Genomic DNA, 21,358 nt, shown 5'->3' with positions numbered 1-21,358 from the left:
GAAATACACTTATCAGTCTGATCCGTCTGTCCCATGTAAGCAGAAAAAGGCTAAAGAGTGCTCTCAAGAATAAAGACCCACAAATTCAAAATTTGTTGTTTAGAAAGCACCTACATTAGGGCAACTTAATAAAATAGAAAACCAGAGCACCCAACAGGTATAATTAAGGATAAAGAAGCCTCAGGAGAAGGGAAAAGAAAAACACGTATCTGCAGAGGAAGACAAAAATGCAAAGGACTCTGATATATATCATGTGCATGTTTTTTTTCACGTGCGTTTTTTTATATACAACAGTCCACTGCTGGTCAGTGGCTCAGTATTACCTAGAATCTGAACACTGACTTCCATGCATATAACTCATCTATACTTGGTAGACAAACTGGTTAAAGCACAATTAATGTATATACTCCCATTAGAGAAATAAAACATTAATCTACAGTATTACAGAGATAAGGGGCTAAATACCAAAACTGACATTAATTTTATAGGCAGATTTGAGGATTAAAATTGATTTAGGTCCAAGACAATCAGGAAAAATTAGTTTATTTCAACAGGCAAGTTCTTTATTTTGGAATTTTAAAAATTTTATATAAAAACGTCAATCTTACATAGAAATCCTGCAAATAAACTAATAAAAACATAAAAAATACATAGCTCGCTTTAATTATAGGGATAGCTGATGATAAAGAGGATCTTCTCTGAAAAACTTAACTGGCATTCAGATGAGATGAAGATAATGAGGTTCCCATCAGAATGGATTATGTTACTGCACTGTGACGCACTTCATTCAGAGGAATGAATGTACCAAGCTGTAAGCAAAATCATAAAATTCTTTATAAAAGTAATACAAGTCATGCCAGGGGCGCCTGGGTGGCTCAGCTGGTTAAGCGACTGCCTTCGGCTCAGGTCATGATCCTGGAGTCCCTGGATCGAGTCCCGCATCGGCTCCCTGCTCAGCGAGGAGCCTGCTTCTCCCTCTAACCCTCCCCCCGTCATATGCTCTCTCTCTCTCTCTCATTCTCGCTCTCTCAAATAAATAAATAAATCTTTAAAAAAAAAAAATACAAGTCATGCCAGTAATTTCTCTTTTAACAAGCAAACAAAAAACCCCAACAATCCCTCAACTTAACTTCATTCTACCAAAGATCTATATAGTTCAGTTTTGGAAAACTACAAGTTTAGAATTGTTATAAATACAGCCTAATATTCTTAGGGTCCATGTATGTATTCTTGCCTTAATTATCCTCTTCCTTATTTATTAGTGACAAATCAAAGTTTTAAATTATTTACCACTAAAGTCTATCAATCCCAACATTTGACATGAAGAACAGCTTTTTTTAAACATCAGATTTGAAACAAATGTTATCAAAATGAACTATAAAAAAATGAATAATCAAAATTAAACCATGACACCCTTCCCACCAAAGAAGGTCTGCTACAGCCATTTTCTAGAAAACCAAAGACAGAATTAAATCCCATCCCCCACACTTTCCATGAAAAAGTCATATACATTTCCCACATTTGAAAACAAGGGGGAAAAAAAAAAAAACTTTACCTAGGCAGCTATTTTCTCAGAACAAATTTAGGCAAAGTTTACAGTGTGATAAGGCAGGCCCTAAGCCAATAACCACCTTCTCTCAACAAATGTACAACTCCAAAACATGACTACCACTTGAAATGTGATGTCCTATCCAGACACTTCAGAAGCATCAATCCTAGCTTCGCTATCAATTTCACTACATTCAATGAAAACTAGTAATCCATCTATGATGTAAATGGTAACTCCGTATCACTCAAAATATTGTTTGCCAGAATAGCCAATTCACAGATTATGCTAGATATGCAGTTTTATAGCACATCTAATAATTTCATTTCAGATAAAATCAACATTTATTGGGTTATTCCTTCCCTCAATAAAAAAAATCAAATGCTGATTAAATGTTTCCTCTACATTGAAAACAGTAGTATACAAAGAAGTTTAAACAACTACTACTTATTACGCACCTAACATTTAACAAGCTAATTCTGAAAAAAATTAAGAAACCAATTCTCTGTATCCTCCAAATTCTGAAGTCAATATATACAGGGAGGAAAAAAATGAAAGAAAGTACACAGTGCCACATTTCATTCTGCACAGAAATTCGGCATTTTCCATAAACACTTGAAGCAAGAAAGGTCAACAACGTAATGTTAATGATGCTAAGAGTGAGAACACAGAAGGAAAACAAACTTAAAAATTATAATCAGAAATAAAAGTGGTTACTGCCACTGCCTATATTAAAAAGTATAAAGCAAATAAAGATAATGGTGCCTGGTGTATTTCGATAGTACTTTATTATATTAATTTTGTAAGAAGTTACTTTTTTTATAGTCAGCAATTATCTTAAAAGCAGGTTGTAACTTCATACTTACATATATAATTACTTTAAAATCACCTTTAAATTTAAATCCCCCTTATTCTCATGCATTCACTGAAACCAAAAGCTGGCTCTTAGCAGGGGGTAAAAAATCAAGAAAACTGATAAACTGCTTGCTAGACTGATAAGGGGAAAAAAAGACACAAATTACCAATTTCAGGAATGAAAAAGAGAACAGTACTACAGATCCTACAGACATCAAAAGAATAATAAAAATATCATGAAAATTATGCCAATAAATTTAAAATTCAGTGAAATGGACACAAATTATCAAAACTGATACAAGAAGAAACAGAAACTCTGACTAGCCCTATATGTAACAGTTGAATGCATAATTTAAAACCTTTCCACAAAAATAACTCCTGGCCCAGACAGCTTCACTAGTTAATTCTATCAAATACTTAAGGAAAAAATAATACCAATTCTACCCAATCTTTCAGAAAGTTCCCAACTCATTATATGAGGTCAGCATTACCCTAAAACCAAAATTCAACAGACATTATAAAACAGCTACAAACCTGATGAACATAATGCAAAAATCCTCAACAAAATATCGGCAAGTCAAATTTGTCAATATATACAAAGAATACTATATAACCAAGTGGGATTTACTCTAGGAACACAAAGTTGGTTTAACATTCCAAAATCAATCAATGTAATTCATCCTTTTAACAAACTAAAAAAGAAAAACCATATGGATCATCTCAATAGAGGCAGGAAAACATTTGATGAAATCTAGCACTCCTTCATGTTAAAAAGAAAACTCCCAGAAAACTAAGAATAAAAGGGAACTTTCCAACCTGATAAAAAGCATTTATAAAAAACCTACAACTAACATCATACTCAACAGTGAAAAACTGAACATTCTCTCCCTAAGATCAAGAACACAGTACCTCTGAAACAAATAACACAATATATGTTTAGAAAAAAAAAAAGAAGAAGATAGCAGGAGGGAAAGAATGAAGGGGGGGAAATCAGAGGGGGAGAAGAACCATGAGAGACAATGAACTCTGAAAAACAAACTGAGGGTTCTAGAGGGGAGGGGGTGGGAGGATGGGTTAGCCTGGTGATGGGTATTAAAGAGGGCACGCTCTGCATGGAGCACTGGGTGTTATACACAAACAATGAATCATGGAACACTACATCAAAAACTAATGATGTAATGTATGGTGATTAACATAACAATTAAAAATTTTTAAAAAACACAGCAAAGAGGTCCATTCTCAACACCTCTATTCAACAAAGTACTAAGGCTTTACTGTAATAAGGCAAAAAGAAAAAGTTTTTTCTAACAAGGTATAAAGATACACAGATTGGAAAAAAAGGAATACAGAGATTGGAAAGAAAAAAATGATTTGCAGATGATCTGATCATATATGTACAAAATTCTAATAAGTCTACAAAAGAGCTAGTAGAATGAATAAGTGAATTTAGAAAGTCACAGGATTCAAGAATATACAAAAATGAGCTATTTCTAAATGCTAGCATTAAATAGAAAATGAAATTTCAAACAGCATTTACAACTACATAAAAAAATAGGAAATACTTAACAGATAAATGTAACAAAGTATACGTAAGACTTTTACACCAAAAATGACAAAACACTGCTAAGAAATTCTAAAGGAGATTAGGTAAATGGTCCAATGTATCATATTCTGGGACTGGAAGATTCAGTGTAGTTAAGATGTCAATTCTCTACAAATTGATCTAGAAATCAAGGCAATCCTAATAAAAATCCCAGCAGGCATTTTTGAAAATTTGATAAGCTAATTTTAAAATTTATATAGAAATGTAAAGGATACAGAATATTAAAACAATTACAAAAAAGAAAGGACTTACACTACCTGACTTAAAGACTAACAAAAAACCTACAATAATCAATCAAGACCATGTGATATTTACTTCAATGAAACAGAATGTCAACATACAGACCAACACATATTGATCAATATATTCACAAGACATATATCTGACAAAGGACCAGTACTCAGAATACATAAAGAACTTCTACAACTCAACAATAAAAAGACAACCCAATAAACATGGGCATTTGAATAGGCACATCACAAAAGAAATATAAATAGCCAATAACAACATAAAGATCTTCAACATCACTAGTTATGAGGGAAATACAAGATAAAATCACAATAACACTACACATTTACTAAAATGGCTAAAATTCAAAGGATTGATAATATCAAGCATAGGTGAGGATTGGATCAAGTAGAATTTTTATGTCTGCTGGGTGGGACTTTAAAATGTTATCACTACTTTGAAAAACCATTTGTCTATTTCCTATAAGGTAAACATATAATCTGGCAATTGTACTCCTAGGTATTTACCCAAGAAAAATAAAAATATACATCCACAGAAAGACTTGTAGTATGTAGAACCAATGTTCATAGCAGTTTTACTCATAATAGCCCCAAAGGGAAACAACTCAAACATCCATCAACAGATAAACAGATAAACAGATAAACAAATTGTGATATATAGGTATCCCCCACTTTTTGAAAGTTCAAGTCATGCCACTTAACTTTGATTGAAAGACCTACATTAGTACTTGTTTTTGCTAACTGAAATAAATCTGAAGAGGATTTTTGCTTTTATGAAAAAAATTGAAAAGCAAAAATGGCATTCCGCATTTGTTTTGCAAGCAGCCCTTTATAAAGGTGGTATGCATCACAAGCAGCAAGAGTGGCTCTGCCACGCTCCTTCCCTGGGACTTACACTCAACATCTCAGCATCAAGCCACCATAGCTTTGAATTATGTCTGTAACCAACTGTGCTTTACCTCAACTTAGTTTGTGTATCCATTAGCAAGATGTGTTTTAAGGTATCAGAAAAGCCTAAGAAAAGTTATCTTGGGGGGGGTCTAGAAATCCTCAAAAATGTTTCCATATAAATTAATGGTAACTATATTTCTTTGCTTTATGACATTTCAGCTTACAAACAGTTTCATAGGAACGCTCTACTTTCAGATAGCAGGAAAAACCTGTACCCATACAATGGACTACTACTTGACTCCCCCCTCCAAAAAGAATATAGTTTAAAGAAAAACATGAAAATTGTATAATGCTTACTGGTTAACATCACTAGTAGTAAGACTTACCAACATTATGTACCCCTGGTATTATACTGTGAGAAGGGTACACCATCTCTGTAGTGTTCTTCACAAATATGCATAATACTTCAATCATGTGAAAAAACATCAGACAGACCCAAACTGTGGAAGATTCTACAAAAATATCTAACCAGTACTCTTCAAAAGTGTCAAAGCAATGAAAGACAGGACTGTCACAGAAGACACTAAGGAAATATGACAACTAAATGCAATGTGGGATCCTAGATTGGAATAAAGAACCTCAGTGGGAAAATTTGTAAAAACTGAGTAACGTCTGTAGTTCAGTTAGTAGTACTACACTAATGTTAATTTCTTAGCTCTAAAATTGTACTGTGGTCAACTGTAGTCAAGTAAGAGGTCACCTTTAGAAGAGAATAGAGGCCAACTATTATTTTTGCAGCTCTTCCATAGGTCTAAAATTATTTCAAACTTTTTATAGTTTAAAAATGTTAGGGGTAATAAAAAAATGAATGAACTATTTACTGACAGACACAACAACATCAATAAATCACAAAAACATTATGCTGAGCAAAAGAGGCCAGACACAAGAGTACATACTGTATGATTCCATTTATATGAAATTCTGAAAAGGGCAAAATTAATCTATAGTGACAAAAAGCCCTGAGGCAAAGAGCGGGAGGGCGAACTGACTTCAAAGAGGCAATGAGGGCACTTTTTGGAGTGATGGAAATATTCTTTATCTTAAGTGGTAGTTAGACACGTGTATACATTTTGTCGAACTAAATTTATATACTTAAAATGCATGTTTTATTATATGTAACTTATTCCTCAATAAAGTTTATTAAAATTTAAAAAATAAGTTCATATTTAAAAGTATTTCACTTGAATAGTGCATATTTTATACTGGGTAAACTCAAATACAGTGACTGATTCTTTTTTTTATATAGTTTTTAATTAATTTTTAAGTTTTTAATCACCTGATGCTCATCACAACAAGTACAATCCTTAGTCCCCCCCCCTCTATTTTATATTCCTTCACCCACCTCCCCTCTGGTAACCAGCAGTTTGTTCTCTATAGTTGAGTCTGTTTCTTGGTTTCTCTCTCTTTTCCCCTTTGCTCGTTTGTTTCTTAAATTCCACATATGAGTGAAACAATATGGCATTTGTCTTTTTCTGACTGACTTATTTCACTTAGCGTTATACTCTCAAGCTCCATCCTTTCATTGCAAATGCCAAGATTTCATTCTTTTTATGACTGAATCATATTCCATTGTGTGTATATGTGTGTGTGTGTGTATCACATCTTCTTTGGGTAAATACCCAGTAGTGCAATTTCTGGATCATAGGGTAGTTCTATGTTTAATTTTTTGAGGAAGCTCCATACTGTTTTCTACACTATCTGCACCAGTTTGCATTGCCACCAACAGTGCACAAGGGATCCTTTTTCTCCACATCCTCACCAACACCTGTTGTGTCTGTGTTTTTGATTTTAGCCATTCTGACAGGTGTGAAGTGATACCTCATTGTAATTTCGATTTGCATTTCCCTGATGATGAGTGATGTTGAGCATCTTTTCATGTGTCTGTTGGCCATCTTTTGTCTTCTTGGGAGAAATGGCTGTTCTTCTCCCCATTTTTAATAAGATTATTTAGTTTTAGAAGTTCTTTATATATTTTGGATACTAACCCTTTCTTGGATGTCATTTGCAAAAACCTTCTCCTGTTCAGTAGGTTGTCTTTTAGTTTTGTTGACTGTTTTCTTTGCTGTGCATAAGCTTTTTATTTTGATGTAGTTTCCATAGTTTATTTGCTTTTGTTTCCCTTGCCTCAGGGGACCTATCTAGAAAAAAGTTGCTATGGCCGATGTCAGAGAAACTACTGCCTCTACTCTCTTCTAAGATTTTTATGGTTTCAGGTCTCACATTAAAGTCTTCATTTTTCTTACAGTTTTTAATTAAGTTTTTATTTTAATAAAGTATAGTGATTAATTCTTAAACTGATTTATTAAAACTTATGTACCCAAACTGTTCATTCAATATATATTTACTGAGCACCTGCTACATGACAGGCTTTAGGAAACACATAGGATATAAAAGTGAAAAAGAAAGCCCTTGCCCTTGAAGAACTCACAGGCCAATGGGGAAACAGGCAAGCAAACAAAAGCTGCAAATGATATATAAATTGCTCTTAGGAAATGATGTACCAAGGTGTCAGGACTGCAGAGAAGACAATGTCTCAGACAAGGCTTCAGAACAAATATAGACCCTTTCCAAGAACTTATCCTGTGAGGCTATTACACTTATTCCAGGGATGTTTATTCCAAATACTCAAAGCTTTCAAAAAATCTTCTTTTAATCTTGTCTCTATACTTTATGGCACATTTTTCTGACGAAAAGTCCTTAGCACTTCATGGGTGTGGTTTTTTTGTTTTTTAAGTAATAAAAGTTATTCTCAGATAAATTTAATGAATACTATTCTGGAAAACAGGAGAAGAGTACAAGCCAATAAACTTGTTTTCCTATGTGCTTTATGAAGTGAAGGTAGTACCATAAGAAGACTAACAATGTTTTTCATCCAACACTGAGTTGTTGAAATAATGTACAGTTTCTCAAGGGGGACTCCTTTATTATTTTTTTATTTATTTTTAAAGATTTTATTTATTTGACAGAGAGAGCAAGAGAGCACAAGCAGGGAGAGCAGCAGAGGGAGAGGGAGAAGCAGGCTCTCTGCCGAGCAGGGAGCCCAATGCGGGACTTGATCCCATGACCCTGGGATCATGACCTGAGCCAAAGGCAGACGCTTAACCATCTGAGCCACCCAGGCGCCCCAAGGGGGACTCCTTTAAAGGGCATTACCCTTTTGAGTGCTTAAGTCCTGGTTTGTTTAAGGGAGGGAGCCTAGTACTTTGAAATTATACCTCACTATAAATTGTCATTGTTCAAAATGATAATTTAAACTTACCATAATACATATATACATGTGTGTGTATACTCACACACACATATAAATGTATACTTAGGTTTGAATCTCAGTTCAGCTATATCATAGCTAAACACCCTTGGACAAAGTCCTTAATGTCCTAGCATCATCTGTAAAATGAAGACAACAGTAATATCTGCCTCATAGAGTTTTTGTAAATATTAAATAAGTGACGTGAATGAGATAGTCCATGTATTAAATGAGATAATCTATTATTAGAACAGGGCTTACTTAGCACATAATAAGCACTTAATAAATGTTAATAATTAACTATTATATTTATATATAAGCAAAGTATATTAGTATCTTCACTAAGAATAAGCATTAAAATATGAAGTGGGATTAAAAAAACAAAAAAGAATGGGGCGCCTGGGTGGCTCAGTCGTTAAGCGTCTGCCTTCGGCTCAGGTCATGATCCCAGGGTCCTGGGATCGAGCCCCGCATCGGGCTCCCTGCTCAGCGGGAAGCCTGCTTCTCCCTCTCCCACTCCCTCTGCTTGTGTTCCCTCTCTCGCTGTGTCTCTCTGTCAAATAAATAAAATCTTTAAAAAAAAAAGGCAAAAAGAAGAAATCATAAGGTATCTTTAAAGTTTAGAGACTTTTTTCAGTGACTTTTTCATTAAACAAGAGAATTCATTTTTTCATTATTCTGTGGGAACATGTAGTTATCGCAATGCTCAGTAACAAAATGTGCCTGAACAGTACAGGTTTTCAATAAATACTAACAACTATTTCAATACAATGAGATTGTCTTAATAACCAAGGGAAAAAAAATCTGTCACTTTTTGTTCCCATTAACTTCTACTTCTGCTTTAGATAGTATCTCTTTCAGCTGAATTATCTTACCATTCCTTTCCCTGGAGAGGTAAAATTCTAGAAAGGAGAGAGACTGTAGGATTTTCTCCCAATTTGGAAGATCTACCCTGAGAAAGTACAGTACTTCCAACTTGCTTTCTGAGAAGCGGTCCTAAAAGTGTCTGTGTCCAATTAGAAAAATATGTAAGCATAAAAATGCAGCAAAAACAACTTTAAGGCAATAGAAAATGAAATAAACAACAAAGAGTATGGAGGGAAGAAAGGGAAATTCAAACCAAGTCAGTGTATATTTTTAATATATAACTTGTTTGGTATATAGCATAGCTACATCTATGTGGCAACTACCTATAAACTGCATATGTTCACTTTTGCATTATTATATTACAATACATATTTACATATATTTATAATACATTTATATGTTATAATGAATATTATTATATTAGCCAGCCTAAATTGAACATCAAATTGAGATCTAATTTGAGATGGAACTCAGTTTTCTAATACTGTTATACAACGTTTCTGAAGATAAGTGAATTTATACATTTTAAGATTTTTGTGTAAAGACAGTATTTTTTAGAGAAAATTTCTGAAAGATTCTTTTTCAAGTGTCATGGCAATGCACACATGCATGCATATACATATATACACATGTACTCAACTCAGTCCTTCATCTCTACTACTTAAATGACATTTTCACATCAAAATCAAATGAATTTTTAATAAAAACTTCGTAAGTTCTGAAGAGATCTTGCAACTATTAACTAATCCATTGATTATTTCAAATATATCTCAGAGATAGGAAGGGAAAAACAGTACAGCACTGTGTTTAAAGTCTATTTGATAATGAACAAAGCAAACAGCTCTAATTTTTTAAAAGTCTTTACATAGTGCATTTGCAATCGTTTCAAAGGAAATAAACACATTTTCCATTTGTCTTAAGAATAACATTAAAATTTTTAACTATTAAGTTTTCCTTGGGTAGAACAAGAGATACAAAATTCCATCACTGAAGAATAGTTTTACAAAGTAAAAGCCAAAAGTGCCCTGATATACAAATTAATGTATAATTTCACCATACTATTTCTTACCAAGGACTCTAAAATAATTTAGCACTTGTTCTACATATCTATACTATGTAAATTTCAAGGATATCTGGTAATTTCAATATTCATAAATATCAATGGAAGGAGCTTTGATAACAAGAGCTTCTAGTAGCTAAATATATGATTAAATCAAGTGTTTACTGAATTGCCTCCTGTAGACCCACTCTGTTATATATAAAGCAGTTTTTAAGCAATCAAAAAGTGCTACTCACCAGCAAGTGTATAATCCATATCAAAACCAAAACACTTTATTTTTTCCATGGCTAAACTTCGGTTCACAAACACCCTAAAAAAAGAAGCAAAAAATGATCTCTCAATTAACACTGAAGCAAATCCCCCCCCAAAATTCCTAAATTTAATGTAATTATTTGGTTATCTTTCTAGATTTTTTTCATTTAAATACCAATATTAAGATTCATAACAGGGGCACCTGGGTGGCTCAGTTGGTTAAGTGTCTGCCTTCGGCTCAGGTCATGATCTCAGGATTCTGGGATGGAGCTCCACTTCTGCATCAGGGCTCTGGCTGGCTCCCTGCTCAGTGGGGAGTCTGCCTCTCCCTCTCCCTTTGCCCCTCCCCCTGAAGCATCTGCCTTCAGCTCAGGTCATGATCCCAGGGTCCTGGGATAGGAGTCCTGCATCGGGCTCCTTGCTCAGTGGGAAGCCTGCTTCTCTCTCTGCCTGCTGTTCCCCCTGCTTGTGCTCGCTCGCTCTTCTCTCTGACAAATAAATAAAATCTTTAAAAAAAAAGATTCGTAACAAAATTATTCAAGTCCTTCTTATACCATAAATGAAATCAGATAAATGAAAATATACACATTTTCTTAACTGTGTCTTAGTATTAACAATGCCATGTGCTAAAGACTTCAGAGAATCAGCTCTCCTTTTCTAAGCCTGACTCCCTAAGATAAACTTATTTTTGAGATTTTATAATACATTCACTCATTCATTTATAATTTATTTAATAAACAGAGTGCATTTAAAGCTTACAACATGCCAGATACTAAAGACATAAACATAAATATATTCATTCAAACACTGAGTGCTTACTATATCCCAAACAAGGTACATGATACAGCAGTGAATGAACAAGAGTACCTGCCCTTACGGAACTTCTATTTTAATTTACAATCTCTATCCTTGAGGAATTCAGCCTAGCAGGAGAGACACTTATACACAAATAATTTCAGCAATTCAATAAATGCTATAAAATAAGACAGAGGCAAGGATACCACTTCTTTAGAGACCAGAAGAGATGTCTGAGATGAATCTTAAGCAATCAGTAGAAGTTTTTCAATTGGACAAAGCAACAAAGGCAATCCAGGCAGAATAACTAAGCAAGGACAAGGTTTACAGTGAACTATAAAATATTTACTATGGCTGGAGCAGAGGAGTTTTATTTGGTTTTGCTTTCCTGTTTGTTTTTGCAAAAGGTTTTCCAGAAGGGCAGGGGTAGGAAGAAGGGGCAATAAAAGCTATGAAGCTAAAAAGTTAGTAGTAGTCAAAATCATGAAGACTCTGTATGCCACATTAGAGTTTGGACTTGATTGTGCAAGCAAGGACAAATTACCAGATTTTGAAGAAATGAAATAATCAGAGTCAAATTTCAGAAAGATCACTTTTGAAGACATGGGGAAAACTAAACATATAATAGCATGGCAAATCATCACCATGATGATGTTTTGGGGTAAGTTTTAATCATCTCTGAAAACAAAAATATCCTTTCGGGGCGCCCAGGTGTTTCAGTCAGTTAAGTGTCCAACTCTTGATTTTGTCTCAGGTAATGATCTCAGGGTTGTGAGATCAAGTCCCATGTCAGGGTCTGCGCTGGGCATGGAGCATGCTTGGGATTCTCTCTCTCCCTCCTCCCGCTCCCTCTGCCCCTCCCCACCGCTATCTTAAAACAAACAAACAAACACACACACACACACACACACACACACACACACACACCCTTTCCATCTCATCCCCAGCTTGACAGCCAAAATTATTGAATGGTTTATCCTCTTATTACCAAACCTTTTCTTTGCCTTCATTTTAGAAGTAACTGTGAGAAATGAGAATGCTACAAATAAAATAAAGATGCCTGGGCTGGGCTCCTATTCACGATGTAGGTCAATAATCTCCAAAGAGGAGTGACTATACCAGGGGATGCAGAAGACTCCACTGGGTACAAAAAGAAGGTATCAGATCTTCTACTGATACTTATTTCATCATTTAAATATGCTTAATTTGTGTATGTTTTCTACTATATATAAATAAGGACAATAGTCCATGAAGGGATGAATGTTCTACGTTTTAACTGATGGAATACTGGGAGTTTGGGAACCACTAATCTAGGTAATGACTCTTCACCAACTCATATATTACTATTTCAAGTTTTAACAGAAAACTTCCTCTCATCTCAGAATGTATGCACCAATTTTAAATGCAGACCAAAAAAATCAAGTATTTGCTTAGAAATATTTTAATCAAGGACTTAAAATCAATAGGTCCTTGAATTAAGAACTATTAATCTTCTGAAAAATACGAAAATCATTACTTATCTTAGTGTGTTATGCACACTGGATTAGCTCTATAAAACCCTTAGTTCCTGAGAACTAAATCCTGAGAATTAATGCCAGTATTGGTATTTACCTCCTTATCTCTGTAATACTGTAGATTAACACTTTATTTTTCTAATGGGATTATGTACATCAATTATGCTTTACCCAGTTTATCTACTAAGTACAGATGAGTTATATATGAAAGTCAATGTTTAGAATCTAGGTAATACTGAGTCTTGTATATTAGTTTTGCCACTGACCAATGGTGGACTATATTTTATATACAAAGTACCTAAAAGGCCTATTTATAATTCTTCTTACCCCAAATTACTGTAGCAATATTCCTTTGGATTTTGGGCTTCCTCTGCAGATAGGTGTTTTTCTTTTCCCTTTTTTGGGGGCTTCTTTTCCCCTTAATTAGACCTGTTGGGCGCTTTGGTCTCCTATTTTAAGTTGCCCTAATACAAGTCCTTTCTAATAGATGGGAGGGAGATAGAAGCCTAATGGATAGCCGAAAGATCCAAGGAACTACAAGATAAAAGACACCCACCCAAATCTTTTTTTAAACACCCACAAACCCAAATATATCACCATGATCTTTCTACCACTTCATCAAATTTCACCCTGCTTTTACTGATAAAAGTATCTACTTTATTATCACCTTTTCTCAGTTACATAAATCCTTTTGAAGGCACAAGAGGGGTAAGACACAAAGCAATGGTTCTAACTCTGGAAACCAAATGTTGCCACTGAAGATTAGGCTTTTCAAACACACTCTCAATTCAGGCTAGAGGCCAACTGGATCAAATCCTTGATCAGAGCCCAAACAGCTGACATGCCTAAAATATTCTATGGGAATTCAGGCAGGAACGACTGCAAAGATTCTTACGATACAACTCAGGAGGGATACATGTTGGGACCACATGATAAAAGAAACAGCTTGGTTTCTGATAGAATGATGTGAGCTGGTTTCAGGCACAGCTCAAATCACAGGGTAAAAAACAGACTTTGCTACTATCAATCAATCAGTGCTAAAGGGAGAAAGAAACTATCAACAGACCCAGCAAGATAGCTTACCAGTTTATTTCTTGGTCAGAAGAAAGATTAAGCCTGTACTCCTTTATAACATTATTTTAAGGATATGAAGATTATAATGCACCTTAGGTATATTATCCATACAAACTCTTGGAATCACATATGTTGGGAATATGAAAATCTATTGTTTTTGCCAAAATTATGACTGCTAAATAACCATCAAATCGCACTCTTTCCCCTTCGATTAACTTGTTACCTTATTCAATTAGCACATTTGTTGAAAGCCTACTACAAAGCCAGAACCACTTTGTTTCAGGGAGTAGACTGAGTGAGGAAAGACTTTTTAGATGCGTAACTTTAGGAAATAAGATGTTGTCTTATGAAGACCTTCCACTAAATATCCTTCATCTTTTCACTTTCATTCAAAATAAGTAACCTCATCCACAGAAGAAATTCCTGAATTTAAGAAACAATCACTCCTGTCTCCCCTTCTCAATCCTATTATGAAACAAAAAGAAAAATCTCACATATGTTTTCATCTCTTCTTTCCCTATAAAACATGGAAGGAAAGGGCAATAAGGGAATTAAATCTAATTTGGGTGCGAATATCTAAAGTGTATTAAGTAAAGCTATAATGACAAAAGGGGACAGCTGGGTCATAGAGAACTGCAATAATACATACTCTTAAGATTTACAGAGATAATAAATACCCAAATGCTGAAAGTATGCACTGACTTCAGAAGACAGGCAGCCTGGGGCCAGAACTATCATGTCTCCAGGATACAGTCTTCAAGAGAAACAATCTCTTGGCCCCAAACTAATCACTATTCTTTACTGTTACAACAAAAGAGAATATTAGGCACTGTATCAGTTAAAAGACTGGCTCACTGTCCCACCATACATTTAAAACAAAAGACTGTATCTGCTTGGAGAATTCAAAAATTTCTATTGGTCCCAGGGCCTTGACTCTGTCTGGGCCAATGCCAATTTACTCGTGTCACTTTTCTAAATTATTAACCAGTGGAACACACTCTACTATAGACCTCCACTTCCGGAATGTGAATACATCTGTGAAATGAACTTTCCAAAGCTTATTTTAAATAAAGCACAAAGTCTCCACAAAGCATGACTGACCTAAGCATCCAACCTTAAAATGCAATTATCAGCCAGAAATTCCTACATATTAAGGCATTTACAAGATACAGATTTGAGCATTAACAAGAGAAACCATCTTTAGGAAACAACACATATAAAACCTGGCACTATAAAACCAGGCACAGATTTAGACAGAGATAAATTTAACAGCTTTTACTATCACATCCCACCACAGTAAGGCATGAAATTTAAAGAAATTCTATCCAAGGAAATATAGATATTAACCATAAGAAATAAGACTATGTGCTTTAAGAGTAAGGATCTAGTATCTTCATACTTAAGGAACATGAACATGGAATTTACTAAATTTAGAATTTTGTTAATAGCAAACTCTTAGCAGTTTTGAGATTTAACTCATAATTCAAAGCAGCATTACCTCATCTGTCACTGGTTGCCGTTCTGCAATATGTGAAACTATCTGAGTCAGTAAGTTCTTGAAGTCACATAACAAAATTCTTCTTCAAGTCCCTAGTATAATTTATTTCTGTGTAACTTTAACCTAACTTCAAAAAGACTGTTTTAGTCTGAACCAAGCCCCTCAACAGCATGTATCTTCTGAGACTGTTGGAGAAAACACCTCTGTGTCTAATTTAACTTGTCATTGGATATCACTGTTGCTCCACACAAATCCATTTGGAAGAGTTTCTTTGGCGATGGTGCACTTTATCCCTAGCTCCTCCCCCTGTCTAGAGTCACAATTTCCTGGCCAAGGGCCCAACAACAGTTACTGCAACAACAAATGAGACTAAAGATACAAGCATAAAATCTTCTTGGGCATGTTTTGGTTATGGGTTTGTGTAATAATATACTCAAAGCTTATTGCAATCAAAGAAAAGTTACAAGTGCTTTTTCAAGATCAGATCGAGAGTATAAATTTAGATTATGAACCAAACAATGTCTCTTTGTGAGTATATATGTGTGTTTACTTAAAATATGCTATAATGTGGATTTCTGTTGAAAATCTAATTTAGTATCTCTCTCCCCAAACTAGTTTCTATTTCTGCTTTTGGCACTCTCCTTTTACCACTCAACCCTAAAATCTACTTAATATTGTTTCCTCTCCCTCAAATCCACATCATCTCATCTGCCTTCATTTAAATTTCCAAATGTTGGGGGGCACCAGGGTGGCTCAGTCAGCTAAGCGTCTGCCTTTGGCTCAAGTCATGCATAATCCAAGGGTCCTGGGATCCTTGGGCTCCGTGCTCAGCAAGGAGCCTGCTTCTCCCTCTGCCCCTCCCCCTGCTCATGCTTTCTCTCACTCTCTCACAAATAAATAAAATCTTTAAAAAATAAATAAATAAAAATAAATACATTTCCAAATGTCTATGGAAACCAAATCTTCCATTCAATTCATACTGCTACCAACTTGTCCAGGTCCTTGTTAACTCATTAACTCTTCAGCAATCACCTTCCAATTGTTCTGCCTGCACACTAATAGCCAAATTGATTGTTTTGAAGTACTGCTACTCAAAGTGTGGTGTGTGGTCCACAGACCAATGCTGGTCTGTGAACAGTCCTCACTAATCCATGACAGGATACATACAGAAATTGCAAGTATTTAGAAACTTTTATAGCAATTGTGAAATTTTATGTTTGTTGAATGTAGTAATAAAAAATGCAGGGGTGCCTGGCTGGCTCAGTCCAAAGAGCATGCAACTCTTGATCTCGGGGTTGTGAGTTTGAGACCTATGTTGGGTGCAGAGATTACTTAAATAAACTTAAAAAAATATACAGACTTACATGTCTCTTCATTTTCCTAGTAATTCATTTTTACTATATTTTATAAATGCATCGATTTGAAAAGATTGGGATGAAAACAAAGAAACAAAAAATGATCCCCCATCACTGATGGTTTGAGAAACACTGTCCTAAAGCCCAGCTCCAACCATGTCACTCTCCTACTTAACCTTCAGACATTCCTCACTACCTACCCAAACTATATAAGTTTTTGTATCTTCAAGGAGTTCAAAGCTTTTCACCATCTTTCCAAAATCAGTTTTATCTCATATTGCTCCACATCATGCACCTTTTGCTCTAATAATCAAAATGAACTACTTGCTATTTCCTAAAGGTGCCCTGAAGCTTTGTTTATGCTGTTCCCCATACCTGAAAAATGTCCTCCTCAGTTATCTCTAATTTTTCAAGACACAGCAATCTCAGGTGATTTCTTCAAGAAACTATTCTGGCTGTGCCACAGAACTACTTGCAGTGATGCCTCTGGGTCTCAGATTACTTTTCTACTTAATGAAAGAGATTATAGAGTTGTGATCCATGTGAGAGATTTGAATATTCAAAATCCTTTATTTTAGCCTGTGGTATATTTTGTCACATACATAAAACATACAGGTAGTTCTCTTATTCTTTACTGGATTATAAACTTTGAGGCCAGGATTTACTGCCTTCCCAAAACCTAGCATAGGGCCTTGTAAAGAGCAGACACAATATTTAACTGAGTACTGGGTTCCTTTTGGGGGTAGTAAAAATGTTCTAAAATTAGACAGTGGTATTGGTTACACAACTCTGTGAATATACTAAAACCACTGAATTATACACTTTAAAAGAGTGAATTGGATGGTATGTGAACTATATTTCTGTAAAGTTGTTATTTAAAAAACATAATTGCAAGGCCTCATTCTGCCTTTATGTCCCTATCCTTCAGGAAAAAGTATGCTTGGCGATGTAAAAACATACAGGTAAGAACTTTCTAATTTATGAAATGGACTCCTAAAAATTGAAGTTCAAATATCATGGATCTACAGACACAACAAAAACATTCTGGACTAGATTTTACAAAAGAAAAAAATGATTTAAGTAGCATTAGTTTTTGTTTTCATAAACTTCAGCTAATAATTTACTAATATGTCTGAATATTTTCTCTGAGGAACACCCTCAGAAGGGATATATTTTGTCACATTGTGCCAAGAGAACAGCAGCCTGTGCTTTAAAAGCCTGAACAACAGGGGCACCTGAGTGGCTCAGTCGGTTAAGCGTCCGCCTTTGGCTCAGGTCATGATCTTGGGGTTCTGGGATCCAGCCCTGCATGGAGCCTGGCGTCAGGCTCCATGCTCCGTGGGGAGTTTGCTTCTCCCTCTCCCTCTCACCCTCCTCCCGCTCATGATTTCTCTCAAATAAATAAATATTTTTAATAAATAATTAAAAGTCTGAATAAGCATATTATCATTTCTAAAGTAAAACATGAATTAATTATAATATTCACTTTTCTCACTCAATTATTCAATATAAAAATGTTATGGTGAAAAGAAGTGACTATGGTGGCATACACAGAACAAAATAAAAGATGACTAAAATTTAAGATGCCATTACTTGTAAAACTCACCGATTTTATATGCCACTAAAAGGGGGGGGGGATGACTAAGAAAATTTAGGGCCTCATAAAGCTAGGGTATCACAGGGCTACCCATAACATGATGAAAAAGAAGAAAGAAATGTGCAACATAGAAGAAACACACAACTTTGTACATCTCAGCCCTGACATAGTCTAGGGCAGGGAGAAAACCTCCCCTTGAGAATCTGAAGAGTCATGTAGTAGGTTTATGGTCTGAATTTACACTACTAGTATGGTTAATATTGCCACTAGGTGACTAAAAGAAACACAGTTATCTGGAAGAACTCGACTTAATTCTAGGTGGTATACTGCTAAATGCAGCCCAATTTCAGAGATGTTTAAATGTTAAAAATGTGTATAAAATACTAAGAGTACTGATCATACTATCTTTCCACTGAAACTTTCAAAACATACTTTAAGGAAGAGACATTAAAATTCCTTTCACCTCCTTTCCCAAATGAAGGAACTGCAGTAATGAGAGCAGGATGGCGGGGAATAAAAGAAAAAGCTAGCAAATGAAGAATACACAAATTAAGGGAGAAACTGAAGACAATATCAGTATTCTGAATATAAATTTACTGTTCTAAAACCTTGGTCTAATTAAATACAGGTTTTTCAAATCCCTTTTTCCCTATTTTCCTCTAAGTTCTTTTTCATTTTTTTCTCCACAATTGTTTTAAAGATTTTATTTATTTATTCAGGGAGGGGGGGAACAGGACGAGAATGGAACGGACAGGGAAGGACAACAAGCAGACTCCCTGCTGAGCACAAGCCCTTGCAATGCAGGGCTAGATCTCAGGATCCTGAGACCATGACCTGAGCCAAAACCAAGAGTTGGAGGCTTAACCAACTGAGCCACCCAGGCACCCCTTCTCCTCAAATTTTTAAAGTAAAGACCAATGTACCAGTGTATAGAGGATAATTTATAAAATGCAGCAAAATACAAAAGTTGAATTTTGTGGAATAAAAATGAAAAGAAAGTATGATTATCCAATGTTATCATTAGGCCAACTTAAAAATTGTACTGATGGTGCCTATAATGGAAAAGAGAGGTCAATATCTAGAATTTAGGGGAGCCTGGGTGGCTCAGTTGGTTAAGCCTCCAACTCTTGGTTTCAGCTCAGGTCATGATCCCAGGGATCCTAGGATCCAGCCCCGAGACAGACAGGCTCTGCACTCAGCAGGGAGTCAGCTTCTATGCCTCTCTCCTTCTCCCTCTGCTCCTCCCCTGGCTCGCGCATACTCTCTAGATATATAAAATAAAGAAAATTTTTTAAAAGATTTTATTTATTTATTTGACAGAGAGAGAGCAAGTGAGCGTGCACAAGCAGGGGGAGCAGTAAAGGGAGAGGGAGAAGCAGGCTCCCCACTGAGCAGGGAGCCCGACGTGGGATCATGACCTAAGCTGAAGGCAGACGCTTAACGAACTGAGCCACCCAGGTGCCCCTAAAATAGAAATCTTAAAAAAAAAAAAAATCTAGAATTTAAAATAAAAGCAAATGATAAAACTCATATCCTAAAGCATCTGTATTTCCCCAAGTACATTCCCTTGAATAAGGATCAACAATAACATGGGCACCTGGGTGGCACAGTCAGTTAAGCCTCAGATTCTTGATTTCGGCTCAGGTCAGGATCTCAGGGTCCTGAGATTGAGCCCTGTCTGGGGCTCCACACTGGGTGTGGAACCTGCTTAAGATTCTTTCTCTCCCGCTGCTCCTCCACACACCCCCCAACCCCCCACCTCCGGTTCACACTCTCTCTTAAATAAATAAAATCTTAAAAAAAAAAGCACTACCCAAACTCTTTTCTCTTTTGCATTCTCATCAGCAATACACTGGAGTCTGTGTTTTTAATTTTAGTCATTCTAGTGGGTCTACAATGGTATCTTATTGTGGTTTTAATTCATATTTCCCTAATGACTAAAGATGTAGAGCATCTTTTCAAGTACTTATTGGCCATATCTTTTTCTGTGTGAAATAGCCATTCAAATCTTTTGCCCACTTTTTTCTTAAAGATTTTATTTATTTGTGAGAGAGAGAAAGAGAAAGCACAAGCAGAGGGATTGGTAGGCAGAGGAAGAAGCAGGCAGAGGGAGAAGCAGGCTCCCGGCTGAGCAAGGAGCCGGATGCGGGACGCGATCCCAAGACCCTGGGATTATGACCTGAGCTGAATGCAGATGCTTACCCGAATGAGCCACCCAGGCGTCCCTTTTTGCCCGTTTTTAAACTGGGTTTGTTTGTCTTATTATTATGCTGTGAGAATTCTTCATACATTTTGGATGTAAGTCCTTTATTAGATATATATGTATTGAAAATATCTTCTCCAGTCTGTGGCTTGCCTTTTCATTTTCTTTCTTTTTTTTTTTTTTTTTTTTTTTAAAGACTAACCCCTGTCCTGACTTCTTTTTTTTTTTTTTTTTTTTTTTAAAGATTTTTTATTTATTTATTTGAGAGAGAGAATGAGAGACAGAGAGCATGAGAGGGAGGAGGGTCAGAGGGAGAAGCAGACTCCCTGCCGAGCAGGGAGCCCGATGCGGGACTTGATCCTGGGACTCCAGGATCATGACCTGAGCCGAAGGCAGTCGCTTAACCAACTGAGCCACCCAGGCGCCCCCTTTTCATTTTCTTAATGGTGTCTTTCAAATAGCAGAGTAGTTTTGCTTTTATTGTAGTTGTTTTGATGAAACACAAGTGCTCAATTTTGACTTTCATGTTATGTATTTTACCTAAGAAATTTTTAGCTAATTCAAGTTCACAAAGATTTTCACCTACACTTTACTTTTTACTTTTATATTTAGGTCTAGGATCCATTTGTGTTATTTTTTATATATGGTTTGAGGTAAAGGTCGAGGTTCACTTTTTTTTCTATATGAATGTTC

The 21,358-nt window shown here is 35.6% G+C and overlaps 1 protein-coding gene across 7 annotated transcripts in view; it reads right to left on the bottom strand.

Annotated features, from left to right (window-relative positions):
- NT5C2 (5'-nucleotidase, cytosolic II) overlaps nt 1-21,358 on the bottom strand; it is a 132,808-nt gene that overhangs the window by 33,916 nt on the left and 77,534 nt on the right. For 6 of the 7 annotated variants that reach the window (XM_078077161.1, XM_036111527.2, XM_036111528.2 and 3 more), the window contains one exon: nt 10,614-10,687. In XM_078077161.1, coding sequence (XP_077933287.1) covers nt 10,614-10,687 — 74 coding nt within the window. Of the gene's footprint in view, nt 1-10,613; nt 10,688-15,510; nt 15,531-21,358 lie in introns of those variants that run through there. The other variant, XM_078077164.1, reaches the window with a different exon arrangement.

The sequence above is a fragment of the Halichoerus grypus genome, chromosome 7 (assembly GCF_964656455.1).
Source record: "Halichoerus grypus chromosome 7, mHalGry1.hap1.1, whole genome shotgun sequence".
NCBI lineage: Eukaryota > Metazoa > Chordata > Mammalia > Carnivora > Phocidae > Halichoerus > Halichoerus grypus.
This window is presented reverse-complemented; position numbering and strand designations above follow the sequence as displayed.